The 14,064-nt window shown below is 39.7% G+C and overlaps 1 protein-coding gene across 4 annotated transcripts in view; it reads left to right on the forward strand.

Moving 5' to 3' along the window:
• Nucleotides 1–14,064, forward strand: part of kif18a (kinesin family member 18A) — a 118,923-nt gene that overhangs the window by 48,524 nt on the left and 56,335 nt on the right. For all 4 annotated transcript variants that reach the window (XM_063061759.1, XM_063061762.1, XM_063061760.1 and 1 more), the window contains 2 exons: nt 4,290–4,364; nt 6,114–6,229. In XM_063061759.1, the coding sequence (XP_062917829.1) occupies nt 4,290–4,364; nt 6,114–6,229 (191 nt within the window). The remainder of the gene's footprint in view (nt 1–4,289; nt 4,365–6,113; nt 6,230–14,064) is intronic.

Genomic DNA, 14,064 nt, shown 5'->3' on the forward strand with positions numbered 1-14,064 from the left:
GTAAAATGTTTTAAATTATACTTTCATTATAAATTTGACTATTACAAAGGAAAATATCAACCTTGAAGTGTGACAGAACCATGTCAACAGGCGCCCAGGCCCTAAGGTCAATTTATTGCATTAGATCGAGGGCGGGTACCCTGTTAACTAACCCCAAGGAGATAAATGACTGTTTTAAGGAATTTTACAGTGAACTCTGCACTTCTAAATGCAATGCCACTCAGTCTGATTTGAATGACTTCTTTGATTCTTTTGTAATGCCGAAACTTAGTGACACTGCTAGGGAGGACTTAGATTTTGACTTCACATTGGAAGAAATAACTTCTGCCATTAAGTCATTTCTGTCCGGCAAGGCTGCTGGACCAGATCGATTTGGCTGTGAATTTTATAAGAAATTCTGTGATATCCTTGCCCCATTTCTCCTCAGAATGATAGCTTGCTCCAAGAGAGATAAACCCTTGCCTAGAACATTGTACGAGGCTAACATTTCCCTCACTTTAAAGAAAGGTAAAGAGGAAACAGACCTGGCCAGCTATAGGCCCATTGCACTCCAGAATTTCGATGGAAAGGTAATTACTAAAATGCTGGCTAACTGACTAAATAAGCATTTGTCATCTATCATCCTGATCAGACAGGATTTGTCCCGGGTAGGTACTCTTTCCAATGTCAGATGCCTCCTTTATACTATATATGCTGATCATGGGAAAGCTAGTGGGGCAGCAATTTTATCCCTTGATGTACAGAAGGCTTTTGACCAGATTGAGTGACCTTACATGTTTGAGTCATTGTGCACATTTCGGTTTGGCAAGTCATTTTTATCTTGGGTAAATCTGATATACGCCAGCCCAATGTGTTCTATTATAACTAATGGTGACAATTCAACTCTGTTTCCCCTACACCGTTCAGTCCAGCAGGGTTGCTCTCTCTTGCCGGCCCTTTTTGCCGTTGCGGTAGAGCCCCTTGCCCTAAAAATAAGAAGTCACCCAAATATTCTGGGTTTTAAAGTAGGAGGTATTGAAACACTTATTAGTTTATATGCTGACAATGTGATACTCTACTTACAAAACTCAGAAAAGTCAATCCCTCTTCTTCTAGATTTAATCACCTCTTTTGGCAGACTATCGGGATACTCAATCAATTGGACAAGAAGTGACTTTGTGCCCCTCTCCAACATCTACACGCGGGGTTTCTTGGAAAGTGTCCCGTTCAAAGTAGTTAAAGATCACTTCACTTATCTTGGCTTGGCAATCCCCAAAGATCCTAAATTAATATTCAAATTAAACTTCATGGAGTTTATTTCAAAACTTAAACAGAATATAGAAAGTTGGGAAACCGTACCTCTGTCCATAATTGGTCGTATAAATTCAATTAAAATGGCTTCCCTTCCTAGGTTTCTCTACCTTTGTCAAAATCTCCCCATTTTTCTTACATCAGCTTTCTTTAAAGAATTGGACTCCATAATATTGTCTTATATCTGGAATTATAAGAATCACGGGATTTCGAAAATTCATGTATAAAAGCCCAAGTCTGAAGGAGGGCTGGGATTACCTGTATTTAGATTAGATTATGAGGATACGTAGTCCTCTTTTATTGTCATTTAGTAATGTATGCATTAAGAAATGATACAACATTTCTCCGGTGTGATATCACAGAAACACAGGACAGACCAAGACTGAAAAACTAACGAAACCACATAATTATAACATATACAACAGGAACTCTGCAGATGCTGGAAATTCAAGCAACGCACATAAAAGTTGCAGGTGAACGCAGCAGGCCAGGCAGCATCTCTAGGAAGAGATGCAGTCGACGTTTCAGGCCAAGACCCTTCATCAGGACTAACTAAAGGAAGTCCTGACAAAGGGTCTCGGCCTGAAACGTCGACTGCACCTCTTCCTAGAGTTGCTGCCTGGCCTGCTGCGTTCACCAGCAACTTTTATAATTATAACATATAGTTACAACAGTGCAACAATATGCTAACTTGATGAAGAACAGTCCATGGCACAGTAAAAAAGTTCAAAGTTTCTCGAAAGTCCCACATCTCATGCAGACGGGAGAAGGAAGAAAACTCTCCCTGCCATGCCCGACCACAGTCCGACTCTGAGTCGTCCGAAAACTTCGAGCTCCGATCAGCCCTCCGACACCAAGTACGAAGCACCAACTCTATCCGAACACTTCGACCTCAGCCTCAGTCGCCAGCAGCAGTCAAAGCCGGGGATTTTGGGGCCTTCTCTCCGGAGATTCTCGATCGCACAGTAGCAACTGCAGCGAAACCAGGCATTTCAGAAATTTCTCCAGATGTTCCTTTGCTTCTCACGTCTGTCTTCATCAAATCAGAATTGTCCACGGCCCCTATTTAACAGATACGATATCATTTCACCGGAGAGCTGCGTGTGCTATTTAGACATTTGGGCTGTCAATGCTAGGGCTTTAATGTTTTGGCAACCGGGGGTTCTGGACACCCTAGCCCCTGGGGCTCCCTTGTGGCTATGTATGTGGCTCTGTTGTCAATTCCTCCTTGCCAGCCATGCTGTTCTCTAAGTTAGAGAAGCCTGGGACTTCAAAAAGTTTAAGTTTTGTTTTGAAAAACTCCGTCAGAATTCTAAATCAGATTAGGAGCGTTCTGAATTTACCAGAGACCTCTGTACAAACACCAGTCAGTTTCAAACACTCCTTTCTACCCTCATGGTCAGATAAAACCTACCATGCTTGGAGGGAGAAGGGTCTAGTTTCTATTGAAGACCTGTATATAGAGGGACTGTTTGCAACACTTAGTCTGCTGAAGAGAGAAATTTGAGCTGCCTCATTTGCACTTTTTTCATTACTTACAAATTAGACACTACATTCAATCTAAGATTTGTAATTTTGAAATCCTTCCAGGGAAACATTTTTTTTGATATTTTAAAGAACCCTCCTGACTCCAAGCATCTCATTTCTAAGTTTGTACGTTTGTTTGATAATTGCATTGTAGCGTCTACTGTGAAGATTAGAGACGCCTGGAGAGAGGAGTTGGACATTGAATTATCTGAAGCTGCCTGGGACAAGTGTTTGTCTATGATGCAGACTTGCTCTGTTAACAGCAGGCACCAACTGATCCAGTTTAAAGTTGTCCAGCGTCTCCACTACTCTAAACTTAGATTGCACAGGAATTACCCTTCTGTCTCGCCAATGTGTGATAGATGCCAAGGGACGGAGGCCATGTTTTCACACACCTTTTGGTTTTGCCCATTACTGACTGAATTTTGTTCCAAAATATTCGACTGGTACTCAAAGGCCTATAAAAGATCCTTCCCCTTGGAAGCTGGTCTCACTGTATTTGCTGCTCACAATCTACTATTTGTTTCCCTGCAGCCATACAACAGTCTCTGATGCTGGGGTTGATTGTTGCCAAAAGACTTCTCTTGAGGGAATGGAAATCATCCTCTTCCCCCTTCCTTTCGGAGATGGATGGCTGATATGATCTCAGTCATACAGATGGAGAAACTTAGGTTCTTGAGAACCAATTCAATTAAAAACTTTTCGGCTATTTGGGATCCATTTCTTGCCTACCTGGACGAGGCCGGGGGCAGATGAACAATTTCCCCCCCAGCTGATTTCTCACGGCCCTCATTTGAGATTTAATGTTTAGTATTTTTGAGCACTTTGTACAATAGGCATCCCTCTAATGTTATGTCCCTTTTTTTTTGCATACTTCATTTTTATACAGGTCTGAGTTGGTATGCTGTTGTTGATTTTCATTGTTTTTATTTTGAAAATAAAGTATTTTAAAAAAACAGCAAGAAGGTTTTTCTTTTAGAAAGTACATACCAAACTTATGTTTTCAACATAGAATAAATAATATCTTTCAGCAATTTTGAATTGAATTTTATTATGTTACTCAAACTTTTCAGTGTGCCATAGTATTTAAATCAGATTTATATGCATTATATTTTGTTTTATCAGTGTTTGATACTAATTACAGGCAATCCCATTGAAATGAATGATATGAAGTAATTTAGTTGGTGCTGCCTTCTCATAAGAAACATTGGTTTATTTTTGTACGTTACTGTAAATCTGGTGCATACAACCCAAACAATTAATGTTATAAACTTGCATCAACACATGGTCTAGGTATGTTTCAATGTGCAGAATTCTGTCAGACTTCAGAAGTACTCTCTTTCCTCAATGCGATAGAATTCAGGCAATTAAGTTTAATTAAATGTTAATTTGAGGTAGTATTTTGTGTTTGATATTAGTTTTCCAGAAATAGCTATGTTCTAATTTATGCTTTATTGTCTATTTGTTTCTAGATAAAGAGCAATGTTTTGAATTTAAATAACCATGTGGGTAAATATGCACAGATTTGTGAGGAGCAAAGAAAAGAGGTAAGTAGTTACATCCTAACAAACAGGAGGGACACTTGTCTATTGTGAACATAAAAGCAGAGAAACGGTCTAGTGCTTTCCGGGTGTATATGACGAATAAAATCTTCTTTGGCTTCCAGCCAGGTACAGGTATCGATTTGTACAGGTTATAAACAATGCCTGTACCAGGCTGGAAGCCTGAGATGAGTTTATTCATAAAAGCCGAGTGTCCAAAATTAGGATTTTTTTTTTAATTCTATGTGATCCTCTTATCTTTTTGTCTGTGCTTTCAGTCATCTCTGTTAACTCTTCTGATCATTTTTATTCTATATGTGGTCCTTGCTGCATTAAAACTATTATACTAGAGAGAACTTAACAAAAGCTCATTCAAAAATATAGTCCTTGAGAGGGTTACTAAAAATATGAAAATGCATACAATCAAGAGAAAGGGGTTCAGCAAAGATAGAATTGAGAAATTTAGCAAAGGCCGATCTATGATGAATAAAAGCAATACCAGAGGTGGGTAAGGAAATAAGAAAATAAAAATAATTTCAATAAGGGCTTTGCAATGATCAGGAAAGAAACATAACATGTTAATATTGAACAAGGTGTGGACAATTGAGATTCAGACATTGGACTTATGTAGGCTAAAGTCCAAAAAACAGAACCTTTAAAGAAGTCTGCCTAGAAATTCAGTCAGATAATGTTGTTTAACTTTTAGCACAGATTTCTAGATTGAAGCATTTCAATAGCCAAAATAGGATGTTTTGTTTTCCTCTCTGAAATCCGGGAAAACAGTTCCCAACATAAATCATCTTTATTCCCTGATATGATACATGTGTCAATACAGAGGATGTTGTCAGTTTCCATGCAAAGTTCCTTTTGAAGTACCATTCCACTTAAGAAGAAGAATATCTTTATTGTCATTGTTGTGGAACAATGAAACACTTTGTTCCCGAATTGATCTTTTGTTGGTCAATCCCAGGTCAAGTAGGTCCTGCTATTGCTATGTTAAACTGGGACCTCTATAAAACAGTTTTTTACAATTTATTTTTACAGATACACAGTAACAAGCCCTTCCAGCCCAATGAGCCCATGTCACACAACCGTACCAATGTAACCAATTGACCTAAACTATGTGCCTTTGAAATATGGGAGGTAACAGAAGCACCTGGAGGAAACTCAAACAATCATGGAAGAAAGCATAAAAACTCCTAATAGACAGTGGCAGAATTGAACCCGAGTTCTGGTACTGTAATAGCATTACGCAAGTTGCTACATTACAGTGCCGCTCCATCTCATTCACTTTATTGTACTACTGACTTCATTCTATACTGCAACCCAACCCAACCCCTAAGTTATAACCATTCCCCAAGGGCCACCATCCTTTTCAACATCCCCATGCCCTTTCTTTTACTTGAATGCCAATGCTCATCCTTTACAGCACTCTATACCCAATTCCTCTTTTCCTGCACACCCTATCCCATAAAGTGACAATCAATAGCGTAAGGCTACAACCCCTCTCCATCTCTTCCACTCCAGTAATTCGTCAAAACAGCATACACCAAACTATTTATCTCCACATATGCCTCCCTAAATTTAAACAACCAAAACAATCATTGGTGCTGTGCTGCACTCCGCATCTTACACATCCTATTGAGAATACTGGAATTTCTGGACTAACCTAAGGCAACAGAAGTTTGGACATGCATTTTTTAAGTATTGCCCCTCTTCATTGATCCCATCTCTTGTGTTTTATCTATTTCACAGATTGTGGAGCTCAAAGAAAAACTGAAAGCTTATGAGAGTGAAAGACTGGTGATTCATAACAACCACGGAGAAAATATTCTGCTTGGTGTAAATCCAAAAGAAAGTGAAATAAAAAGGTAAACTTGCAAGCTAATTTTTATTTCAAAACCAAAGGCACAAAATTTTCAAGGATGTGTTTTTACAGTTGTTATTTTGGAGGAAAAGTGTTTCCTTAGTTAGGATAATACATAGTTTATATGGTTAGTTTAATTTAATTATTGAGTTTATTTTTCTTATAATTTCTGCCTGGTAGATATATCCTTATCATCTGGCTCAAGAGTTTACTTAGGCATTAAATACAACGTTAAAATAATGGACATCTCTGGTGCACAGACGTACTTGATCTTGCCATTGTGATAAAAATTTAATATGTTTTCTGAAGTTTCTTATTTGTATTAGTGAAAACTTAGTGGTTGTCACTTGAAAGTGTCATAGAGCACTCTTCGTGCTGTTGGACATTCCTAGCAAGTCAGACAACATTTGTGACAGAGAAACAGTTACAGTTTCTGGGCAAACTCCTTTTATCAGACCTTCATTAGTGAAATAGCATTTGGGCCTTGAGTTCATGAAAAGTTTTCTAGTTTCTTTTATCTGTTTACTTTCTTTGATCTTTTCATTTGCCTGCCTTTGACCCAATTCCCTGTCTTCTTGCCGGTACCTTCGGGCAGGAGGTGCAGAAGTCTTGATTCCATGCTGCCAGGTTCGAGAGCAGTTATTGCCATGCAGTCATTGGGCTCATGGACCACCTTTACTTACCTAAGTGCTGAACTGGCAATGCAGCTTGTAGACTCACTTACTTGAACATAGAACAGTACAGCACAGTACAGGCCCTTTGGCCCACAATGTTGTGCTGACCCTTAAACCCTGCCTCCCATATAACCCCCCCCCCCAACCTTAAATTCCTCCATATACCTGTCTAGCAGTCTCTTAGATTTCACTAGTGTATCTGCCTCCACCACTGACTCAGGCAGTGCATTCCACGCACCAACCACTCTCTGAGTAAAAACCTTCCTCTAATATCCCCCTTGAACTTCCCACCTCTTACCTTAAAGCCATGTCCTCTTGCAGTGGTGCCCTGGGGAAGAAGTACTGGCTGTCCACTCTATCCATTCCTCTTAATGTCTAGTATACCTCTATCATGTCTCCTCTCATCCTCCTTCTCTCCAGAGAGTAAAGCCCTAGCTCCCTTAATCTCTGATCATAATGCATACTCTCTATACCAGGCAGCATTCTGGTAAATCTCCTCTGTATCCTTTCCAATGCTTCCACATCCTTCCTATAGTGAGGCGACCGGAACTGGACACAGTACTCCAAGTGTGGCCTAACCAGAGTTTTATAGAGCTGCATCATTACCCTGCAACTCTTAAACTCTATCCCTTGACTTATGAAAGCTAACACTCCATAAGCTTTCTTAGCTACCCTATCTACCTGTGAGGCAACTTTCAGGGATCTGTGGACATGTGCCCCCAGATCCCTCTGCTTCTCCACACTTCCAAGTATCCTGCCATTTACTTTGTACTCTGCCTTGGACTTTATCCTTCCAAAGTGTACCACCTCCAGGTTGAACTCCATCTGCCACTTCTCAGCCCACTTCTGCATCCTATCAATGTCTCTCTGCAATCTTTGACAATCCTCTACACTATCTACAACACCAACCTCTGTGTCATCTGCAAACTTGCCAACCCACTCTTCTACCCCCACATCCAGGTCGTTAATAAAACTCACGAAAAATAGAGGTCCCAGAACCGATCCTTGTGGGGCACCACTAGTCACAACCCTCCAATCCGAAGGTACTCCCTCCACCATGACCCTCTGCAGGCAAGCCAATTCTGAATCCACCTGGCCAAACTTCCCTGGATCCCATGCCTTCTGACTTTCTGAATAAGCTTACCATGTGGAACCTCGTCAAATGCCTTACTAAAATCCATGTTGATCTCATCCACTGCAATACCCTCATCTATATGCCTGGTCACCTCCTCAATGAACTCTATCAGGCTTGTTAGACACGATCTGCCCTTCACAAAGTCATGCTGACTGTCCCTGATCAGACCATGATTCTCTAAATGCTCATAGATCCTAGCTGTAAGAATCTTTTCTAACAGCTTTCCCACCACAGACATAAGGCTATAATTACCCGGACTAGCCCTACTACTTTTTTTGAACAAGGGGACAATGTTTGCCTCCCTCCAATCCTCCGGTACCATTCCCACAGACGACGAGGACATAAAGATCCTAGCCAGAGGCTCAGCAATCTCTTCCCTCGCCTCATGGAGCAGCCTAGGTAATATTACATCAGGCCCTGGGGACTTATCAGTCCTAATGTATTTTAACAACTCCCAGCACCTCCTCTCCCTTAATATCAACATGCTCCAGAACATCAACCTCACTCATATTGTTCTCACCGTCATCACGTTCCCTCTCATTGGTGAATACCGAAGAGAAGTATTCATTGAGGACCTCGCTCACTTCCACAGCCTCCAGGCACATCTTCCCACCTTTATCTCTAATCGGTCCTACCTTCACTTCTGTCATCCTTTTGTTCTTCACATAATTGAAGAATGCCTTGGGGTTTTCCTTTACCCTATTCGCCAAGGCCATCTCATGCCCTATTCTTGCTCTTCTCAGCCCCTTCTTAAGCTCCTTTCTTGCTACCCTATGTTCCTCAATAGACCCATCTGATCCTTGCTTCCTAAACCTCATGTATGCTGCCTTCTTCCACCTGACTAGATTCTCCACCTCACTTGTCACCCATGGTTCCTTCACCCTACCATTCCTTATCTTCCTCATCGGGACAAATTTATCCCTAAATCCTGCAAGGGATCCCGAAACATCGACCACATGTCCATAGTACATTTCCCTGCAAAAACATCATCCCAATTCACACCCGCACATTCTAGCCTTATAGCCTCATAATTTGCCCTTCCCCAATTAAAAATTTTCATGTCCTCTCTGTTTGTATTAATGACTCTGCAGCTCATGTTTTCTGATTTATTAGTTTACTTTTTTTCTATTTGCATGATTTGTCCTCTTTTGCATATTGGATATTTGTTGGTCTTCGGTGTAGGTGGTTTTCCGTGGATTCTATTGTGTGTCTTTTTTTTGTGGGTGCCTGCAAGAAGATGGATCTCAAGGTTGTATATGGCTTAGAGTACATACTTCGATAATAAATTTGAACTTTAGTGACGCTGGCAAGAGAACAGCAAAGTGGCTATCATAAATGTAGTGCAATTGAGTTAGCTTTTTGTTTGAAAACTTTTATTCTTTCTCCTTATTTAAGCCTCCCCTGTTATTTTCTTTTCTCTTTTGTGGTTTCTCTTTTTCCTGATCTATGTGAGGATCTGAAATACAGTCAGGAAAAGAACATGAGAAATAGCAGAAGTTATAGATCATCTGGTCCTTCAAGCCTGCTCCGTCTTCATAAAGACCAAGGTTAATCTTTTGCTTAAATTGTTTTCCAACACTAACCACATAATTCCTTTAATATAAAGCTTTCTGTTTTTGTTTTTTTGTTATATACAATGACTGAGGCTCCACAACCCCGCGCCCCCCCCCCCCCCGGTTTGAAACTCCAAAGGATCACTGCCTCCTGAGGCATATCTTGTAATCTTCATCATTTGTGTGCCCTACTTTTCTAGATTCCTCTGCCAGGAAATGTATCTCGCCTGTATTGAATCTGTCAAGGCCTTTAAGAATTTTGTATAATTTGATGAGCTCGTTCATTCTTCTAAACTCCAGAGAATAACCCCAGTTACTCCTTATGCAGCAAAACTTCCAACCATAGAACTAGTCCAGTAAATCTTAACGACATTCCCTCAATAGAGAGCTTATCCTTTCTTAGGTAAGGAGACTGAAACTATTCACACACAGCGATTAAACCTGGCTTTGTAATGTTCAACACATTTATTTGGTATTTAAATGGAAGAGAGGACAATCATGAGCCACATATTTTGTTTTGGTCAAATGTGCTTTATTTCGGTGACAAAATGTAGTTCAAAATTAAACAGTGGAGATAATATTTTCCATGGTATTATTTTTATTTATTTACTTACTTATTGAGATACAGTGCGGAACAGATCCTTCCAGCCCTTTGAGCCGCACCACCCAGCAACCCTCAATTTAACCCTAGCCTAATCACAGGACCATTTACAATGACCTATTAACCTACTAAGCGGTACATATTTGGAGTATGGGAGGAAATCGGAGCACCCGGAGAAAACCTATGCATTCAGCGGATAGGATTCCTTACAGATGTCACCAGAATTGAACTCTGAACTCTGCCTTGAACTGCAATGGCATCACACTGACCTCTATGCTACTATGGGTTTAAACTAGAGTTTAACTTGATTTCTAATTCTAGAATTTTAATGCCCTGGAAAGTACTGTTTGAAATTTGATTGTTGGAATGGATTTGAAGAACACTGGCAGAGTTGAAATGTATATCCTTTTCCTTGTAATACTGCAAAGATGAATGCGGAGCTAACATCTGGAACCATTCCAGTCCACGTGGTAGAACTGGGTAGTGAGTCCCAGGATTTTTCCAGCAGTGTGAAGGAATGGTGATATATATCCTAAGTCAGTGATGCGCAGTTGGTGGAACTTAAAGGTGTTGATTTTTGTTGCATCTGCTGTGTCAATCCTTCAAGGTGGTGAATTTGCTGGTTTGGGAATTATTCCGAAAGGAGTTTTGGGTGGCTGCTACAATACCACAGTGTACAAGTGGAGGATGCACTGGAAGTTTACGCAGATAGATGAAATCAAAGAAGGAGACTGTTTGCTGTGGATGATGACTAGCTGTTTGTTGTTTACAGTTGCACCAATACATCATGCTGGAGCTATCAGTCTAGCCAGTAACACCCATATCCCAGAACTCAATAAAATATAACAAGTGCATTTTATGGATAGTAGTGAGGCTTTGTGGAATCAGGACGTGAGTAATGTTGCAAAATATCCAACTTCTGACATGTTCTGGTATCCGCAGCATGTTTGTAATTGAAGTTTGAAGATGTGATGATTCCAAGATATTCATGTTCAATATTTAATAGTGAATAGTTCATAAGGTGGTTGGATTATTTTGTGAGAAGGTCATAGCTATAATGTTTCTTGGCACTGTGTTGCACACATCTCGTTGATGTGTCATTATGAGATATCCAACGAATAGAGGCATGCACAATAATCTTCCATGACTAATCTTGCCTCTCACCAATAACTATATAATATGGACAACAATTTTTTTTATTAGCAATAGTTTGATACTGAAGGGAAATAACACAATTTTATAATTTACTGGAAAATGATATCTATGATATAATTAGCTATGTAAGTTTCAGTAAACGTAAGGCAAAATATAATAACAAGAGGAAAGAAGTACACTTTTCACATGCAATTAGATTATTATTTTAATACCATAAATTATATACATATTTAGATAGAAAACTATAAATTTTTGTATAAGTAGACAAAAGTTATGAACAAAAGCCATAGCTTTGACAATAGCAGTAGAAAATGTGAACTATTAATAGGGTTCTAAGCAGCCTCTTGCATCAGTGGCTAGAACATATAGTAGTTCTGAGAGATGTAAATATCTCTGTGTATCAATATTTTAAGAATCTGACAACAACCACAAACCATGTACGTCAGAGTAAGATTAAGGAATATATTCATGTCTAAGACTTATTTTTAAAAAGCAGCCAAGAGTATTTTCTGTGGCTGATTGTGATATAAGTTAAAATAAAATGTATTCATGTTTCAAGGGTTTTTCTGGTAAGATTTAAAATAAGTTTTTAACTGTGTTCTGTGGTTAGATTAAATGCAAACATATTCATAGTTAAGCCTTATTCTTTGTGTCTTTCAATAGAATTTGTGTTATAAGCTATACAATCAAGATTTATTCAGTATGCTAACCACAGGATCTCACCCACTTCACGATGCTTCAAAGATTTTCGCAAACTTTGTAAACTTGAGTGACTGAATTCAATTCAGTGCAATAAGTTAGCAATGAGCCAAAAATATTTAGCTCCCAATATTGTGTGGCACCTCAAAATATATCAATAATTTCAAACATTATAGCATGAAGTATTTGCATGTGATCATAAATGTAATTAGGGTTTAAAGGGCAAATTATTAATACAGTCGGCCCTCCGTATCTGAGGGTTCCGCATCTGCGGATTCAACCAACCATGGATTGAAAATATTCAGGAAAAAATATTCCAGAAAGTTCCAAAAAGCAAAATTTGAATTTGCCACGCACCAAGCACTATGCTGAATCCACGCGAATGAAGTGATGTGCAGGCATACCCTGCTGTAGCCTCCCGCCATTTCACAGATCCTCAGTCTCTCTCCAGCACTCGTTTGAGCATTGTTTGCCTCGTGGTTCGTTCGTTCGCTACTTGTGTTGTGAGTGAGAGGAAGAAGTTTAAGGCTGGTAAGGGATGGCTGGCTAGCTACGTAAAGTGCTACAGCCTCAAGAACTTAAAGATCACGGGAGAATCGGCATCGGCTGATGCCGAGGCAGCATCAGCGTTCCCAGAAGAGCTACGATGGTTGCGTCTGTACTGAACATGTACAGACTTTTTTTTTCTTGCCATTATTCCCTCAACAATACAGTATAATAACTATTTACATAGTATTTACATTCTATTAGGTATTATAAGTAATCTAGAGATGATTTAAAGTATACAGGAGGATGTGCATAGGTTATATGCAAATACTACGCCATTTTACACAAGGGACTTGAGCATCCGCAGATTTTGGTATCCGCGGGCGGTCCTGGAACCAATCCCACGTGGATACCGAGGGACGACTGTACTTAGAAATGTAATTGGAGACTTCCGGTAGCGCTCATGGAGTGAAGTCGCGTTCTTGACTCGCTCCATTACCTCTGAGTTTTTTTTTCTCTATGGTCAGCTATACTTTAATTAACCATTAAGGCATCAATTTTTACAATACTTTGAATTAAACTGAATTCTCTGACAATTGGATGATACTTAGATCTGCTATGTCTAAGAACGGGAAAAACGGCAAGGATGGTAAACCTCCGGTTAAACCGAAAGCTACGGATCTCCCTCCGACTGAATCACCGGTGACTTTGAAAGCGATATCGGAGTTAATTCAGAGGGAAATTTCAACCTCTGTTAGGGAGATGATTCGTACGGAAATTGCAGGCTTTGTTAAAGACCTGATTCATACGGAGATCTCAACTAATTTCCAGAAAATTGCCGATTTAATTGATAAGATGCAAACATGTATTGCGGAACATCAGTCGGCTATATCTGATCTTCAAAAATTCGCGCAACAAAGTGAGCTTAAGATGGGGAAAATCGAAGAAACAATTAATGTAATGAAGAAGAAACTTGACTTTTTGACTTTTAAAAACTCTGACTTGGAATCTAGAATGCGACGGCAGAATTTACGAATGATTGGCGTGAGGGAAGCCGTTGAAGCTAACAACCCCATGAAATATTTCTCTCAGCTTTTAAAAGATGCATTCCCTACTGTATTTCCTGACCAACCACCGCTACTGGATCGTGTTCACAGAATCCCATCATATTCGTCTAGGTCAGATAGACCTAGGCATGTTATCTTACGTTTTCATTACTTTCAAGACAAGGAGAGACTGTTTCGATTCGCTCGATCTAAAGGTTTCATTGATTTTTCGGATCTTAAGTTCCGATTCGTGGAAGATTTCAGTAAACCAATCTGGGACCAACGGGTCCGTTACAGATCCGTGATGTCGGAATTCTATAAGATGGATTTAAGACCAGCGCTGCTGTACCCTGCACGTCTAAGGATTCGCATGTCAGATGGAGCCCTTCGTTTTTTTGATTCTCCATCGGATGCCCAGAGTTATCTGGATCAACTTTCATCTTCAACATCTTAATTGCCTTTTTTTTAATTTTCTCCGTTGATCGGAGGC

Source organism: Mobula hypostoma, chromosome 11 (assembly GCF_963921235.1).
Source record: "Mobula hypostoma chromosome 11, sMobHyp1.1, whole genome shotgun sequence".
NCBI lineage: Eukaryota > Metazoa > Chordata > Chondrichthyes > Myliobatiformes > Myliobatidae > Mobula > Mobula hypostoma.